General features: G+C 50.6%; 2 protein-coding genes and 1 pseudogene across 2 annotated transcripts in view; 2 read left to right on the top strand and 1 right to left on the bottom strand.

Annotated features, from left to right (window-relative positions):
- The window catches only part of LOC119455289 (putative ferric-chelate reductase 1), a 308,383-nt gene that overhangs the window by 40,195 nt on the left and 251,057 nt on the right, over positions 1-17,131 (top strand). The gene's annotated exons all lie outside the window — the stretch shown is intronic.
- LOC125946187 (uncharacterized) lies at positions 1,739-14,208 on the top strand. Its single transcript, XM_049668686.1, has 4 exons — positions 1,739-1,934; positions 12,559-12,594; positions 12,976-13,041; positions 13,663-14,208. The coding sequence occupies exons 1-4, from the start codon at positions 1,853-1,855 to the stop codon at positions 14,196-14,198; spliced, it is 720 nt and encodes a 239-aa protein (XP_049524643.1). The 5' UTR covers positions 1,739-1,852; the 3' UTR covers positions 14,199-14,208.
- Positions 14,317-16,762, bottom strand: LOC119455291 (putative nuclease HARBI1; annotated as a pseudogene).

Below are 17,131 nucleotides of genomic sequence, written 5' to 3'. Positions count from 1 at the left end.
GGGTAAGCCGGAGCAGTGTACTCTCGTTTCGGAAGCTTTTTCTTGGATCTGCGACACGGCGGCCTCGCTATCCCTAACCGCCGGAGCCTCGCCGGCGGCTAGGGCAAACGCGACTGGGCGTTCCGGCGTCATGGACGAAGAAGCGGCTATGGAGCTGTTGCAAGACCAGCTTGAAGAAAAGAACCTCACTCCTGTGGGCTCTCCGCCGTGTGGTCTCCTCATCGAGAAGTATAACGGCGCCGGCGTGGTCGGCACTCCACGCCTAAACGACTGCGTGACCCCGGCGATCCGAAGATTCCGCAGCATGGAAGTCGTCGTGTATGGGGAAACCATCACCGACGAAGAACTGAACGACGGCACTTGGACCGCTCTCGACAAGCAGCGGCGATATGCCCGACGCAAGACTGACACCGAGACGCAGCCAGTTGCCGAAGAGAACAAAGGGACGCCAAGTGGAACGCCAAGCAGCGCACCGAGATATCGCGCTCGCCCGCAGTCGTTACCTAAGAGAAGACCCCTACCGAAGCTCCCGGCCGAAGATTACAAGATCATCATTCGCCCACAGTGCGCGATCAACCTGCTATCTTACGGCCCAGCCAAGATTCTGCGTAGTGTGTGCCGCCGCCCAACCTAACCTGGATGAATCGCTGAAAGAAGATCAAGTCAGAGTACACCCTACTAGCAACACTGCGCTGATCAGCACCCCATCCAGGGTAAGAGCTGAAGCTTATTATAACATCAAATGCCTTAAAATTGAGCAACAGGAATGTGCCGTTTTAACATACGCACCAGCCCCAGAAAATTCAGTGAAAGGCGTTATCTATTACGCTTACTCAGACGAGACTGACGCCGACATATTCAAGGAAATATGCACGAGAAATCCAGGATTGGAAATCGTTGGAGCAAGAAGGATAGGATCCTCTCGCCATATTGTGGTTACCTTTGCCGGACAAGCATTACCCAAGCACGTCCGCTTTTGGGCCTCAGCCTTTATTGTGCATCCATTCCGCGAACGGATTGAAGCCTGCTTTAACTGTCGCCGGATTGGCCATCGCTCCGATGTCTGTCCGGACCCAAGACGACAACGATGCCGCCGTTGCGGCGAAGAAGAACATGAGACGCCGCCACGGGGAGCTGAGGCAGCATGCAAGGCGCGTTGCATCATCTGCCGCGGCGGTCACCCTACCGGCGCTCCCAGCTGCCGCTATCGCTTCTATGCACCTGTGCAGCGCAAAAAACCAGCTGAAGAGGGAAAAAAAGAAAGCGCGACCGCGTCGCCGACAGCAGGGCCACCGGCCAGCGGCGCACAGAGCGCATCTGGCGCCGGCACAGAGAGCGGAACGAGCTACCGAGACGCCGTGCGGCACAGCCGCCCTTCCGTGCGCTCTGATCAGCGCGAAGCTTCAAATAGCAGGAGTGGCAGCAGGCAGCGCAGCCAGAGCAGCAGCCAGCCTCGCAACCACTCCAACTCCGAACAACGCAATGACCAGGCGGTATCGAGGAAGGTCGCCTGGTCAGCCAATCCCGAGCCCAAGCCCACGTCCACACGACCTCCACAGGACGCGAACCAGGTGAGGGAGCTCGCTGAAGAGATTAAAGCACTAATAGTGAATTCCACTGGCGGATCTGGAGCGGTGTGCCGAATCCACGACGGAGCAAGAAAATCCGCCGCGGAGCGATCCGATCCCGATCGACCAGTGAAAAATAAACACGCTCCGGCAGGGATTGCAGCGGAAGTTGTCGCACGCATCCGGTTACCCATGTTGCCAATCTCGCGTTAGACCACGTTGGGGGTTCTAGGCACAGCGGCAACTGCACTTCGCGTCTTGCCATTGCAACGTGCAGCAGCGCGATGGATGTTCTTACGGTCAGTCCTGCTGTTCAGCGCCTTTTGCTGGATTTGGTGGCCAAGGACACAGAACGCTCAACGCAGGGTAAGTACACAGGAATGATTACTGTTGTAGCAACGCATAGCAGTGCGACCAAGTGTCAAATGCGCTCCTTTGCAAGAACGTCATAACCACGGCTGAGCCAAAAACGACGGCGTGATTATGAAGCCCACCACGCTTAATTGCTATACCATGGCTGAGCTGCAATGCCGGCAGCGTTGCAACCAAATTCGCGACATGCTCATGAAGCGCGGCATGGTTAAGTGCTCGGGGTGCGCCGGAGAATTCCCTAGAGCAGCATTCTGATTTTCTTGTGACAAGGGGGAACGCTGCCGGCGCTCGCAGCCAACGGACGCATCCGCATCGAGCTCCGTGATTTTCCGACTTTCTCGCCGTAAATGTTCTTCTAGGTAAATGCTTTTTGCACGAGTGGGTGCGCGAAGTGTTTCCGAACCCGTGGATACCAATTTCACGTGCTTTCTGACGGCCATTCTCAAGTGAGAGTTTCTTTTTCCCTCGACCACATTTTCTCGCCCGACGGTTGGGCCTAGCGCAGTTGCGCGCCTAGGCTCAGCGCGGCCGCGCGTTCTCTCGCGGCCGCCCGCCTTTCCTACCGCACCCGGCCGCCCACCGACATGAAGTGCGTAGTAGAAGGAAACACGATCTCGACCGACGAATGGGAGGACGACTCTTGGCAGCCGCCGCCCGGTTTTTGTGCCCAGGAGAAGCGAAGGCTCGAGCTTCGCCAAGCCACGCCGGACCCGAAGGACGCCGAGCAAACGCGGCCACCTCGCAACGATCCGAAGCCACGACCGCCGCCCGAGCGACGACGCGGCCCTTTACCCAGGATGCCGGCAGACGCCATCCACATCGTGGGACGGCCCAAAGCCCCAATCGACCTCACGAAGCTGCCGCCCTGGCAACTATACGAAGCCCTACTCAAGGCAGCGTCGCTACCGGACCAGCCGCCGGCGTCCCGCGACCAAGTGAGGGTCCACCCTACCAACAATACATTCACTCTAAGCGCGCAAGACTCAGCTCGAGCAAAGACGTACCTCCAAGTTACGTCCCTAAAATTCGGGGACCAGGCCATCGACATTCACATTTACGCCCCGCCGCCAGACGATGCGTTTCGTGGGATCATGTTCCACGCATTCGACAATTTTTCTGATGAAGAAATCCTGCAAGACCTACAGGAGAGCAACCCGAATATGCCCGTGGTGGGCGGCCGCCGTATGGTACGGACCAGTCACATACTCGTCACGATGCTCGGGGATCATCTACCCCGATGGATATTTTACCACGGCGTGCACATACGCCTCTACCCTTTCTATCGGAAGGTGGAAGCCTGCTTCAATTGTCGCAAGGTGGGCCACCGAACCGACGTGTGCCCTCATCCCAGACGCAACCGCTGTTCCCGTTGCGGCGAAGACCACCCGCCGGCCCCGCAAGACGCCCAGCCGACATGCCAGGCCCGCTGCATTGTTTGCAACGGCGGACACACCACAAACAGTTCCAACTGTAAATATCGCTTTGTGAAGAAGCCAACGCCATCCGGCCCAAACTCAAACCGGTCTAAATCGCCTCGACGACCGTCGATCCTACGAACCGGCCGCTCGCCGTCCCGCGATCAGTCTTTCCCGCCTCTCGGCCAACCGCCGCAGCAAGAACGGGCCAGTCGCTCGAGATCCCGCACCGGCAACAGATCTCCGTCCCGCTCGAGGTCCCGCTCGAGGACCCCGTCAACCAGCCGCTACTTCTAGGCCTCTTCCTCTCGGGGCGCTTCGACATCGGTCGACTATTCCTTGGATTCGACCAAGGGCTCGTCGCAGTCGTCGTCCGGCCCCACGAAGGTTGCCTGGGCCCAAGGACCCCCGTCCTCGCTTAAGTCGTCGTCACAGGACCCGTCGCAAGACACACAGGTGAGGGAGCTGGTCAGAGAGAATACCTCTCTTAAGGCCCGATTGTCCTCGCAGCAGTCCCAAATCTCAACACTCCTATCCCAAATAGAAAACCTCACTCAGCACATACAGTCACTCGACTCCAAATTGAATAGGGCCCTCACCCAACCGCCCGTAACAACCACCGTCCCACAGCAGCAGCAGCCGCAAGCTGCCGCTGCGGGAAAGCGTAAAGCCACCACTTCAACTGAGTCGCTTCAAATAGACGCATCCATTACAGGGGCAGTCACGAAAGTCGTAGCTGAGGCATTTCAAGCCAGCGACGCAAAGCTCGAATCCCGCTTTAACGCCTTGGATGCGAAATTCGAGACCCGTCTCAATACTATGCAACAAGCCATAGATGCCCGCTTCGCAAATCTAGAGCAGGCAATCAGCAACACGCACGCTTCGTACAACACTCTGAAGCAACACACAGAAAATGCGCTCGCTAGCGTTCATAAGCATCTTGGACGCCACCGCTCCTCATCGCGCAGTCGCCCCTCCACGCCGCAAGGGGCCACTCCCATGAATTAATCATGGCTCGTACCAATCTGATCGTATGGCAGTGGAACTGCAGGGGGTACCGCAAAAAACGGAGCCATCTGCAGCAACTCATAAAGAAATTACAAAACGATCCGCAGGCAAACACTGAATCAATTCCGGACGTCATCGCGTTGCAAGAAACGTCCGCCCCAGCCACCCTTCCTAGCTACGCGGCCTACCAGCAGCTCGACCCGCACGGCTCCCCTTGCACTTCCACGCTTGTACACAACCACCTCACGGCCACACAGCACGATATAGAATACACAGACATCCCACACACACTCGTCGAAATCCTACCACGAAAACGCATGGACCGGTCGCTATTCGTTCTGAACGTTTATTGTTCCCCGCGAGCAGCCGTAGAAAATTTCTCTCATCTTTTTCGCAAAACACTAGCACTCGCCGGCGACGCGCAACTGCTCGTGCTCGGCGATTTCAACGCACGCCACCCTGACTGGGGCTACATGCACACAAACCCCCGAGGCAAAAAGCTATGGTCCCTCGTGCAGGATCTGCGCCTTACTTTGCTAAACGACCCGCAACAGCCGCCCACCCGAATAGGCAACAGCGTATGCCGCGACACCTCGCCAGACCTCACGTTTTGCAAGAACGTGACGCGATCGTCCTGGGAGAACACGGGCCTACTTGCGGGCAGCGATCACTACATCCTTGCGACCACAGTGCAGACATTCGTCTGCAAAAAGCCCAAGCCCACGGCACGTATCACGGAATGGCCCAAGTTCCGCAAGCTGCGCGAAGAGCAAGCCCCGGACGCCATTACCGACCTCCGTGACTGGATCTCTTCTTTGCACGAGCACGTGAACATCACGACGCGCGAGATAGAAGCGACCACCACCGATTCGCCTACGACTGACTCTCGTCTTCTGCACATGTGGGATGCGCATGCGAGCCTCCTCCGCAAGTGGAAGCTGCGCCGCCGCATCGAGGCGCTCGCACGCGATATCGAAAGCCACAGTCACGCCCTCGCGCGGCAACAGTGGGGCCAGTTGTGCGACGGCCTGAACAGACAGATGAGCAGCAAGAAAACTTGGCATCTTCTGCGTCACTTGCTCGATCCCGGCACTTCAAAGTCGTCAGCCCAGAAACAGCTGCAACAGCTCCTGCACAACTACCCGGGAACGGACGCCGACTTACTCGACGAGCTAGCCGACCGGTACGTGGGCCTTGCCCCACCGAATACACCGCCACCACCGTTGCCCCCTTACAATGGCGATCCAAACCCCACGCTTGACGCCGATTTTACGGAGGCCGAAATGTATGCGGCTCTTCTCAAACTTCACATGACCTCGGCGCCCGGTCCCGACGGCGTTACAAACAAAGTACTAAGAAACCTCGACAACAAATCGGTTGTCGCACTCACGCAATATGCAAACGAGTGCTGGCATTCGGGCAAACTACCTCAAGAATGGAAACACGCCAAACTCGTGTTCATCCCGAAACCGGGCAAAAAGATGGATATCGCCAACTTACGTCCCATCTCGCTCACCTCGTGCCTCGGCAAATTGATCGAACACGTAGTCCTCGCCAGACTGCAAACTTACGCGGAAGAGAACGACCTGTTTCCACCGACGATGCTGGAGTTCCGTGCCCATCTTTCCACGCAAGACGCACTCGTTCAAATACATCACGACATACTTCGGACACCGCCTCACGCGGGAACCCGCGCCCTGCTCGGCATCGACCTCCACAAGGCCTTCGATACGGTGCAACACGCGGCTATTGCCTCGAACCTTGCCGCCATACATCCGGGCGAGCGCACGTACAATTACGTATGTGAATTCCTTTCAAACCGAACGGTAGAGCTCTCACTGGCCGGTGGCCTCACGTCCGCACGAATGAACCTCGGGGACAGAGGCACCCCTCAAGGGGCAGTCGTCTCCCCATTTCTTTTCAATCTGGTCATGAGTACACTTCCTGCCTCACTCGACGAGATCCCCGGCTTACGCCACACCATCTATGCCGACGATATTACACTGTGGACGGCCACGGGCTCGGATGGCCAGATTGAAGAGACCCTTCACAGTGCCGCCGACGCCGTCGTTCACCACGCAACGCAGGCAGGCCTCAAATGTTCGGAGAGCAAATCTGAACTCTTGCTGCTTAGACCTCCCGACCGCTGCAAGATCAAACACCCCCCTTTACCGACCATCCAAGTCTACGTAAATGGCACGGCCTTACCGCAAGTGAACCACTTGCGAATCCTCGGTCTTCACGTCCAAACAGGCCAATACAATACCACCACGCTCGACCGGCTGACCGTTGCGGTCACACAATCAATGATCGCACGCGTGTCTGCCCGCCGGCAAGGCATGCGCGAAAAGGAACTTGTCCAACTCATTCACGCCTTCGTGATATCGCGCATCACCTACGCCCTACCGTACCTCCGCCTTTTACGCACCGAAAAGGACAGAGTCGAACGACTCATTCGCAAGGTCTACAAGCTAGCTCTAGGCCTTGCCCCCACCACCTCCACGACACATCTCCTGAGCCTCGGTCTTCACAACACCCTCGACGAATTGATTGAGGCACACCGCACTGCCCAAATACAACGTCTTCGCGGAAGCAACACCGGCCGGTGGATCCTCGATCGCATCGGCCTCACTGCATCGCCCTCTGGCCAAGACCCGATCTGCCTACCTTCTCCGATACGACAACGCTTTGTAGTAAAACCACTACTGAAAAACATGCTGGCCGGTCACCACGACGGGCGTCGACAGGCGAGGGCGAGGCCCTGCACGAGACCTACGCCTCAAGCACAGAGGCAGCATATGTAGATGCGGCCCGTTACACCTCGCAGTCGAAAGCGTACGCTCTCAGCGTTATGGCTATCCGCACTCCCTCGGACACGACCACTGCCTTACGCATCGCCGGCTCCGTCCGCGCCCTAAACCCCGCCGAAGCCGAAGAAGCGGCTATCGCGCTTGCGGCATCTGCCGGTTACACTACAATACTTAGCGATTCGAAAACTGCCATATTTCACTTTGCTCGCGGCACCGTCACCCCTGGCACCCTACGCCTTCTTCAACCCCTCGCTCGTCAGTCTGACGACGAGGACCTCCCACCCATCTCGCTAGTTTGGGTCCCTGCACACGCGGGCCACCCGGGAAACGAGGCCGCCCACCGGCAAGCTCGAGGATTCGTCAACCGAGTAGCGGGCAGTGCCACGGATCCCGAGGAGGACCCTGGCGAGCCTCTGACCTCGTATCACGAAATCGCGCAACACTACCGCCTCGCTCGCCAAACAAAACCGCCACCGCACCCCAAACTCACGAAACCCCATCAAATCGTTTGGCGCCGCCTTCAGACCCATTCGTTCCCTTGCCCGCAAATATACAGTCACATATACCCCGACCTCTTTAGCCAACACTGTTCGCAGTGCGGCACGACCGCCACCCTTGCCCACATACTGACTTCTTCAGTGGGCAAGGAAGAGTGGCCACCATGCGCACGCTTGACAACCCGTTCTGCTTCCTTGCTGTACAGATTCCCGTTCTTCTTGGCACGTGGCTATCTGCACCAGTCCGGGGATATGCCGACATCGTTGCAACGTCACCGTGCTCTGTGGCAGCAAACTGGACCGAAGATTTCAACGCTATCGCCAACGTAATACTGCGACCAACGCCACCTTGCGCCCCCGGCACATCATCGGCGACAACCGAACATATAAAAGCCTGCGTTTCCAATGACTTCTTCAGTGGGCAAGGAAGAGTGGCCACCATGCGCACGCTTGACAACCCGTTCTGCTTCCTTGCTGTACAGGTTGGTGACTGTCCTTCCTTGCATGCTAAACGTACCAGCAACATTTGTACGCTGCTCTTCCCCTGCCCACTAGTGTTAGTTTCTACAATATGTGATTGCATACATGTTGTTAAGCTTTTGATGTTAGCAGGCGACATTGAGTCAAATCCGGGACCAACCGATGCTAATCCAAATGCCGATGTGCTAGCTGCTATTGCTGCCTTGTCTGAAAAATCGGATGCCCGTCACAGTGAGTTGATGGATACTTTAACACAGCTAAAGGCGAACCAACTTGAACTAGAGCAGAAAGTATGCGACCTTACTAGCAGGCTTGCGGCTGTCGAATCCCAGGTACTGTCACTGGACAGTGAAGGTGTTCCTGCATTTAATGATGCCATATCCGAGGCTGTTCGTACGCAGTCAGGTGCATTAAATTCACGGCTAGACGATCTCGAGGATCGCTCCCGTCGAGATAACCTGATTTTCTTCGGTATCCCGGACACTAGCTCTGAAACTTGGGCCGAGTCTGAAGAACACGTTCGCAAAATTCTTTCAGACAAACTAGATCTATCTTTTCCCGACGAAGGTATTCATCGTGCTCACAGACTGGGCTCGTATGTATCGGAGAAATGTCGACCCATTATTGTTAAATTCGGTTCTCCCAAATTAAGAGACAAGATTATATCGCAACGTACAAAGTTCAAAAATGGCAAGGTATCATTTAGTGAAGACTTCTCTCGCGCCACACGCCAGTCCCGCAAAAAGTTGGCTGAATTTGGTAAGGCTTCGGGAGAGAAGTATCTCTTGCGGTTGAACCGATTGTACATCAAGAAAACGTGCTACGTCTATTGTTCCACCACCGATCGTGTTTGTGAAGTAGATATTGCCGAAAGGCATTCCAGCGAGATCAGAGGCACATCTGTTGTTTCGGCTTCGACGAATATTATCCCGAATGCTTCATTTGCCACTAGTAGTTCATCGCTATAGCTACCTGCTCGTCCTGTCGCTAAACCAATTTCCTTCCTTTTCTCCAATGTGCGCAGTGTGCGTAATAAACGTGATGACCTGTCTTCAGCCATTGATTCGTGTTCAGCTGACATTGTTATCTTGACCGAAACTTGGCTCTCGAGTGATATTGCAGATTATGAAATCCTTGAATGCTGAAAGAGTTTTCAAATTTTTTCGCTGTGACCGTATCTCGCGCTCGGGTGGCGGAGTGTTGATCGCCGTACGTGACGGCTTGAGTTGTTGTGTTATAAATATTGCTACTCAATGGTGTGTACGCGTGTCACTCTGGGATATCGTGATTTTATTTTTTGTGTGTGCTATCGGCCGCCCAGTTCACCCTTGACATTTAATTCAGATTTACATGACGTAATAAATGAGTTAATTGTCCGGTTCCCTTCATGCCCACTCTTCCTTCTTGGTGATTTTAATTTTCCAACAATTAACTGGCATGACTCTCCTCCCTCATCTGACTGCTCAACTGAGTGCTCTCTCTTCATCAACCTCTGTCTGGATTTTAATTTTAAGCAACTTGTCCTTCAGCCTACACGATCTACTCAGCATTCTGCTAACATTCTTGACCTCCTTCTCACTACTACACCCCAGCTTGTTTCCTGCTTAAGATATTTACCTGTTTGAGTGATCATTGCCTCATTTATTTTGAACTACGCACGTCTGTTCCCGCTACCAAAACACCAAAAGTTATCCGAGACTATAAAAATGCTGACTTTGAGTCTATAAACCGCGAACTAATGGATTTTGTCACCCCGTTTATTCCAAGTGTCCACACGCGCAGTGTTGATGAAAATTGGACCTTATTCAAAGAAAAAGTCAATTTTTTAATTGATAAATTCATCCCTCAGAAACGTATTATATCTAACTCTCATGCTCCCTGGTTTAACACACGCCTGCGGCGCCTGCTGAACAAGAAAAAAAGACTATTCCGGCGGGCCAAGGCAACCCAAACGGCCGAACGCTGGCACGCTTACGCCACCGCTAAGACGGATTACAAACAAATTTCGTCTGAAGTAAAAAAAAATTTTCTACCAGCACACGCTCCCGTTCCTTCTTAGAGATAATCCAAGAAAATTTTGGAATGTGGTCAGCGGGAATAAGCCGAATACAGTAGATCTTTGCGATGAGCACAACACTCCGATACACCAGAGTGACTGCTGCAAAGTGTTAAATGATTTTTTTGCCTCGTGTTTTTCGTGTACCCTGCCGAATGTTTTCCCTCAGCCTTGTACAACTGATTTTTTACCCATGGATCCAATAATCATTGATTCTGTTGGCGTAACATGTTTAATTGAGAGACAGAAGATTTCATCTTGTTCAGGTATCGACGGCATTACAACGAAGTTCTTGAAAAGTACATCTATCTGCTCATCATTGATTCTTCGTGAAATCTTTGAACAGTCATTGCAGAGTTGTTCCATCCCTCTTGATTGGAAGGTGGGAAAGGTGGTTCCATTGCATAAATCAGGTAGTAACGCTTCAATACTTAACTATCGGCCCATTTCATTAACGAGCGTTCCCTGTAAACTTCTTGAGCACATTATTTATTCTCATCTTATTACCTTCCTTGAATCTAACAAGTTTTTCAATTCATGTCAACATGGCTTCCGAAAATTTTTTTCGTGTGAGACACAGCTCCTTTCTTTCACTAATGATTTATTTCGCGCTATGGATGCTAACGTTATTGTGGATTGCATTTTTTTAGACTTTGCTAAGGCCTTTGACACTGTTTCTCACGATCTATTGCTAATTAAACTCGGTGCTCTTAATATTAACGATCAAGTATTAGGCTGGATTAAATGTTTTCTTTCCAACCGTAGTCAATATGTTTCAGTTAATGATTATGACTCACCTCTTGTTTCCGTAACCTCTGGAGTACCTCAAGGTTCTGTATTAGGTCCTCTCCTGTTTTTAATTTATATTAATGATCTTCCTAACAACAGTTATCTCCCATATAAATCTTTTCGCAGATGACTGTGTGCTTTATCGTTCAATTACTAATCCCTCTGATGAAGCATGTTTGCAATCAGACTTGGACGCAATTTCTTCATGGTGCAGCGAATGGCTCATGACGCTTAACACCACTAAGTGCAAACATCTGCGTATTTCCAACCGTCCTCCTGAATACACCCCTCGCTATCTTCTCAATAACTCTCTCCTATCACCTATCTCATCGTACAAATATCTTGGTATTCACTTAACACACAATCTGTCCTGGAAAATGCACGTGAACTATATATGCAACCAGGCTAACCGCACGCTCGGATTCTTACGGCGCCATTTCACAGCTTCTAATAGCACCGTTAAGCTTCATCTGTATAGGACATTAATAAGACCTAAAGTAGAATATGCTTGCTCCATTTGGGATCCTAATCAGATAACTTTAATTAACACTTTAGAGTCTGTTCAAAATCGCGCCGCCCGCTTTATTGTTTCAAAGTATTCCCGAACAGCAAGCGTATCTGCAATGAAATCTGCACTTGGTCTTCCCATTCTTTCTCTGCGCCGTAAATATTTTCGCTTATGTCTTTTCCACAGAATTTATTATACCAACCCTATTCTCAAAGATAAGCTACTCCTCCCTCCATCTTATATATCTTCACGCATTGACCACAACTTCAAGGTAGGAATACCGCAATGCCGAACTAGGCTTTGCATAAATTCATTTATTCCTCGAACTGGAAATGACTGGAACCATCTCCCTGCCTTCATCGCTGCCATCACCGACGTCAACAAATTTAAGGAAACTGCCGCCGATTTTGTATGCCCCTCCTCTCTGTAATGCCTCTGGCCCTGAGAGTACTGAAATAAATAAATAAATAATAAATAAATAAATACTCTGGGACTGCAGCGAGGACCCACCCCCGCCTGATCTCCTGACCACTCCCTCGCCCGAAGCGTGGGATAACGTGCTCCGGAACTCTAGCCTCGACGTGCAACTCCGGGCCATTCAACGAGCCGAGGAGGTGGCGGCCAGGCACCGCCTGACCACCATCCTTCAGTGAAATTTTTTTTTCACTTAAATAAAGTTGTTTTTCTCTCTCTCTCTTGTGACAAGCGGTACCCCTTTACCAGCGACGTAAGTCCGTCTCAGACTGACCGGCGTAATTTTCTTTTTGTGCGACGTCGCTACGCTTGTCGGCGATGTTGCAAAGGTTCTTGCGCGTGGCGCCATACCAACGATGTTTTAAATCTCGCTGGGCTACATCATCCTCTCAGTTCGGTCATTCGGTGGTACTTTAGCGCACCCATTTGCTAGTGCTGTTATAGTCGGAACTAGTATCTGCAGCGGCGTGTTCTTGTTGTGTGGAAGAATTCTGAGCGACGTTTTTTATGCACGTGCTATTGCAATGTAATGCAGGTTATTTGTGAATGTTCCACATGTAAACACGGTTTATTTATTTCAGATTCAGCCGAGAATCCTGCGCATTCTTCCGAGGCTGGTAAGTCGGCTTTTAAGTTCTGTGTAGCATGACGTCACCCCACCGTACACCTGTTTTACTGAGCGGCAAATGCCCAAAATGAGTACAGCAACACGAGTTGCAAGGACACGTGTAAGCTATGTTTCTGCATATCAAAGGAGGCGTACTGCATAGGATATTACCTTTGTTCAGGTGAAGCTGCACAACCTGGTCTTTGCCTACACATTGAGGGATCCACCGAGGCCAATAAACGGCAATGTAGATGTACAACTACATTTTAATCACTGCTAGACTTAGTTGTACAGTACTGTTGTGATGTCTGCTAGACTAGAAAAAATTGGCCGAAAAATGTTACGAGTGAGCACTGTCACGGATGCACAGTAACTTCTAAAAACTGTGCAGGTGATGCTGTGTGCCCTGGTCCTTCGCAAGACGCAGATGGACCCAGTGTGACCAAGAAACGACGACGTGAGTTTACAGCTTTTTTTTATGACTGTTGATTGTAAAGGCCATAGATCGGCAGTGTGGGAGAACACTCACTCACCCTAATTTTTCCAGGACCCGCACTCACGTGCACTCACACTCACTGGCACCCACTCGCACACGCACTCATGTCCATGCAATGAGTGTGAGTGCACTCATGAGTGAGTGCGCCGACCTATGGTAAAGGCACAAGCGATGCAACTGAACACTATTGAGTTAAAGTTGTCTATGCAGGTATATCTATGTAAGGACGCGTAAAAAGCTGGAAAAAGTAGTCGTTTGTGTATGGCTGTCGTGACTATCTGAAGTAAATAGTGCCAAAATATCTGACTGTACGACAACAGTATGCTCAAAGAAAATTACATGACGCAGATTTTTTACGGATTGCCCATGATGCCTGCTTGATGTGCACTGTTGGGAGAGTTGTTTAAATACATGTGAATTTACTTCTGGGACCCATAATGGCAAGTGCACTGTGAGTTGTAAAAGTAGTGTACAGTACAATTTAAAGATACACTGGTAATACTGAAAAAAATGACATTTATTGAAAAGCCACAACAACCAACGTGACATTCAGAACTGGTGCTTCTTACTTCACTTTTCCAGATGCAACATGTGACTGGACACCAGGGGAAACAAAACTCCTCCTTGATCGCTACTCCAACTACTTCCCACAAGTAGGCCCAATGAAAAAATTTAAAAACAAAAAGTGCATGTTTGCAAAAATTGCGCAGGATATTAAAGATGTGGCTGGCTCAATCTGGACAGGTGATCAATGCTGCACACGGTATAAAACTGTGTGCAAAAGAAAGAAAAGTGCATGTGTCCAGAACAGCCAGTCTGGAAACTCTCCCCAACTGGTGGAGTATGAAGATGAGCTCGAAAAAATCAGACACCTGGATGACAGCTTAGAGCCGGAAGTTGTCCGTGATTCCGCTGGTGTGGTATCACAGAAGACGTCATCACAACCCTCACCAGCCAGTTCACAGAGTGAAAGTACGGACAACAGTTCCAGCCTATCTGGATCATGTGAACAGAAAGATGATGACCACAAAAAAAAAAAAAAAAGAAAAAGGCAAGAGAGAGAGCACCAGCCGCGCGCACCACATGAAGGTTTTCCTCGACGAAATTCAAGAAATTGAAGAAAGCAAAGCAGAAAGCAAAGCTGCTAGGCAACAGGAAAGAGAGAGGCGGAAACTCGAAAACACCAGGAGGCGAGAAGAGATGCATAGCGAAAAAATGGAACTCTCACGAGCCGTACTCGGTCTCAAAACCGACAAACCTTGCGCTCTCCCTCCACCCTCCGCTCCAAAAAACACAAAATAAAAAGTTCGTTTTCACATGTGTGCTGTGCACTTCATTTGCATGTCCAAAACTTGGCAGGAGGTCTTCAAGTAGCTCACTGTAGACCCATCTTTTGTCGAACACTTTCCCGTTTTTGCTCCCCCATTTGCCGCAACACTGTTTCCTTGGCTGTCTGTGGCCCAGAGCTTTCCCTGTCGTCATGTGACAATCTTTGCCACGTGCAATCTGAACCAGTATCCTCAGGGTCAAATGGTATATCCTCAACTCCTGCCTTTATGCACAGATTATGCAGAACACAGCATGATATCACAAATACGTTGATCTTGTCAACCACAAAGAAGTCGAGGTGTAAAAGCTGCCGGAAGCGGGCTTTCAAATCTCCAAATGCATTTTCAATGCGCACTCTTGTTGCTGAAAACCTTGCATTGAAGCTTTTTTGTTGACTTGTGAGTTTTCCGTAATCTCTGTATGGAGTGAGTAGATACTGCCGCAACGGGTAAGCAGCATCTCCCAGATATACCCGATGCGCATATCTGAGGGAGCCTTGCTGCCAACCGAGAATTTCTGTATATCTTGGCATCGTGCATTTTACTGGGGTTTCCCACAGTAACGTCGAGGAACCGTTTCTCGTGGTCGCAAACTGCTTGCAGCGTCATGGAAATATCATTATGCCGATTAATGTAGGTTGACCGCACCTTCCTGGCAGGACAGCGAATATTGATGTATGTGCCATCGATGCAGCCGATGACGCCCGGCACTCCAGACAACTGCAAATAAAGGAAAGTAATCACGCAGTTAATGTTTAAACTTAAGTACTTTTTCAATATTCATAGACAATCTTTTAATCAGACTGTGATGGTTCCTATATAGTCAAGTGATAAGTTAGAATAAACCATTCAACTGAAAAGCAACCACCTTGCAGAAGGCAGATGCAATTTTGACAGAACACGAATGAAACAATTCAAAATTCAATTGTATGAAGTATTCTACACCGCTATATTTGCAGGTTTTATACTTCTCCAGCTTTGTCTTAGCTGAGTAACATTCCCTGCTATGTGCAAACTAATATCACAAGTTAATTTACTTGCCAATTCTTACCTGCTCGAAATCTTTGGCCAGGCCCCGGATGTCGTCCGGGAAGGCTATCTCAGTTTTTGCCAATTCCACGAGATACTCCATCACACGTTCAATGACCCTAAAAGTCGTTGTCTCCCCAAGCCCGAAGCGGCCTGCCACATCTCTTATGCAAGCTTTATTTGCTGCATACCTGGGAGAAATGGCATTTCAATCTTTAAGCATTTTGAAATTTAAATAAGTCAGTATATCCCACATCACAACAAAACGTTGCTGACAAAAACGAAGTTCAAATGCATGCAATCACAAGAAAGCCACAAGGAAGACAAGCACTTTTTCCCGTACACTGTCATGTGGTTATATGTTTTTGTGCTTCCTTTCAGCTGAAACAAAGTGACACACTAGGCCAGCAACGAGTTCTACTAACCTCAGCCCTCAGTTCTGACCCCAAGCAAATTACAAAACACTATTAGAACTCAGGATAACTCAAAAGCTTACTCATTAGATACTTTCGAGCACCTTAAGACAGCGTTATTTCTTACACCTCGCTATCGTTCAAAAGCAGAACCAGGAAACAGCAAATACAGATAATGTTACACTATGGCAACATACACATTGTGAAGCACAGCTTATTTCAGAAAATGTCAAAGTTTCGAGCTGCATCACTTTCGAAAGATCGTTCCCCATTTTTTTTCTTTCAAGGAAAGGTAAACTGCGTCTGTCTCATTCACACATTCAAATTTCATACGACGAGGGGGGATGGGGGAAGTAGGGAGATAAAGATTGCAGTTGCGTAAGGACACGTTGCCAAAGCTCACCACAGGAACGCCAGGACGTGCTCCTCGGCTGTTTTGGCAGACGAACCCCCATTGTCGCAACGAGGGCACATCCTAGAGGCAGTAAAGCCGTTGTACAGGTCGGCTGCAACGGACCTAGAGACCCTGAAGTTCCTGCGAAACTATGGAAACCAAAACTTGGCTGTTCTGAGAATGCCGGATCATCTTGCCATTAAAAAAACAAAAAAGAAAAGAAACACACGTGTGCAATGTGCACAGGCATACATACCTCCTCCTCCGAGTACACGTGTACGACTTCTTCGACGTAGCCGACGATTTTGGGGCGTTTGTGCGGAGGCTCTGCAAACATTTCATTAAATAAAATTTCGTACAGTACGTACGACTCATCCTCATCGCTGCTGCTGCTGCTTTCTGAAGAGGAACTGTGCGAACTGTCGCTGTCGCTCAAAGCAACGAGCAATCCGGCAGGGTCGAACGACGCCATTTCAGAACTGTAAACAACGCCACAGGGTTACCAGACAGCGCTTGAAAAAACGCTGCAAGCAACCGACGTACCCGATTGTTCCGGAAGTGACGGCGCCTAGTCGCTGGAGTTCCGGCGAAATCCGGCTCTATAAGACGGATCAACGCGGAGCGCTCCGTCGCGGAGCAAGTTGCCCCAAATCGCCCAGTGGAACATGCGATCTTGCTCTGGATCCGCCGGTGGAATTCAAATTCTCGGCCGCGGAGCAAAAAAACTTGCTCCAGATCCGCCAGTGGAATTTAGTATAAGACAACAGCTAGATGCAGCCAATGCCAAAATCAGGGCCCTAGAAAGTAGGCAGCCAATTGGAGGCACCCCTATGACGCCAGCTGCACGCGAAATAGTGGCCTGTGTTCGTAGAGATGAGCTTGAATCG

The sequence above is a fragment of the Dermacentor silvarum genome, chromosome 6 (genome assembly GCF_013339745.2).
Source record: "Dermacentor silvarum isolate Dsil-2018 chromosome 6, BIME_Dsil_1.4, whole genome shotgun sequence".
Taxonomy (NCBI): Eukaryota; Metazoa; Arthropoda; class Arachnida; order Ixodida; family Ixodidae; genus Dermacentor; species Dermacentor silvarum.
This window is presented reverse-complemented; position numbering and strand designations above follow the sequence as displayed.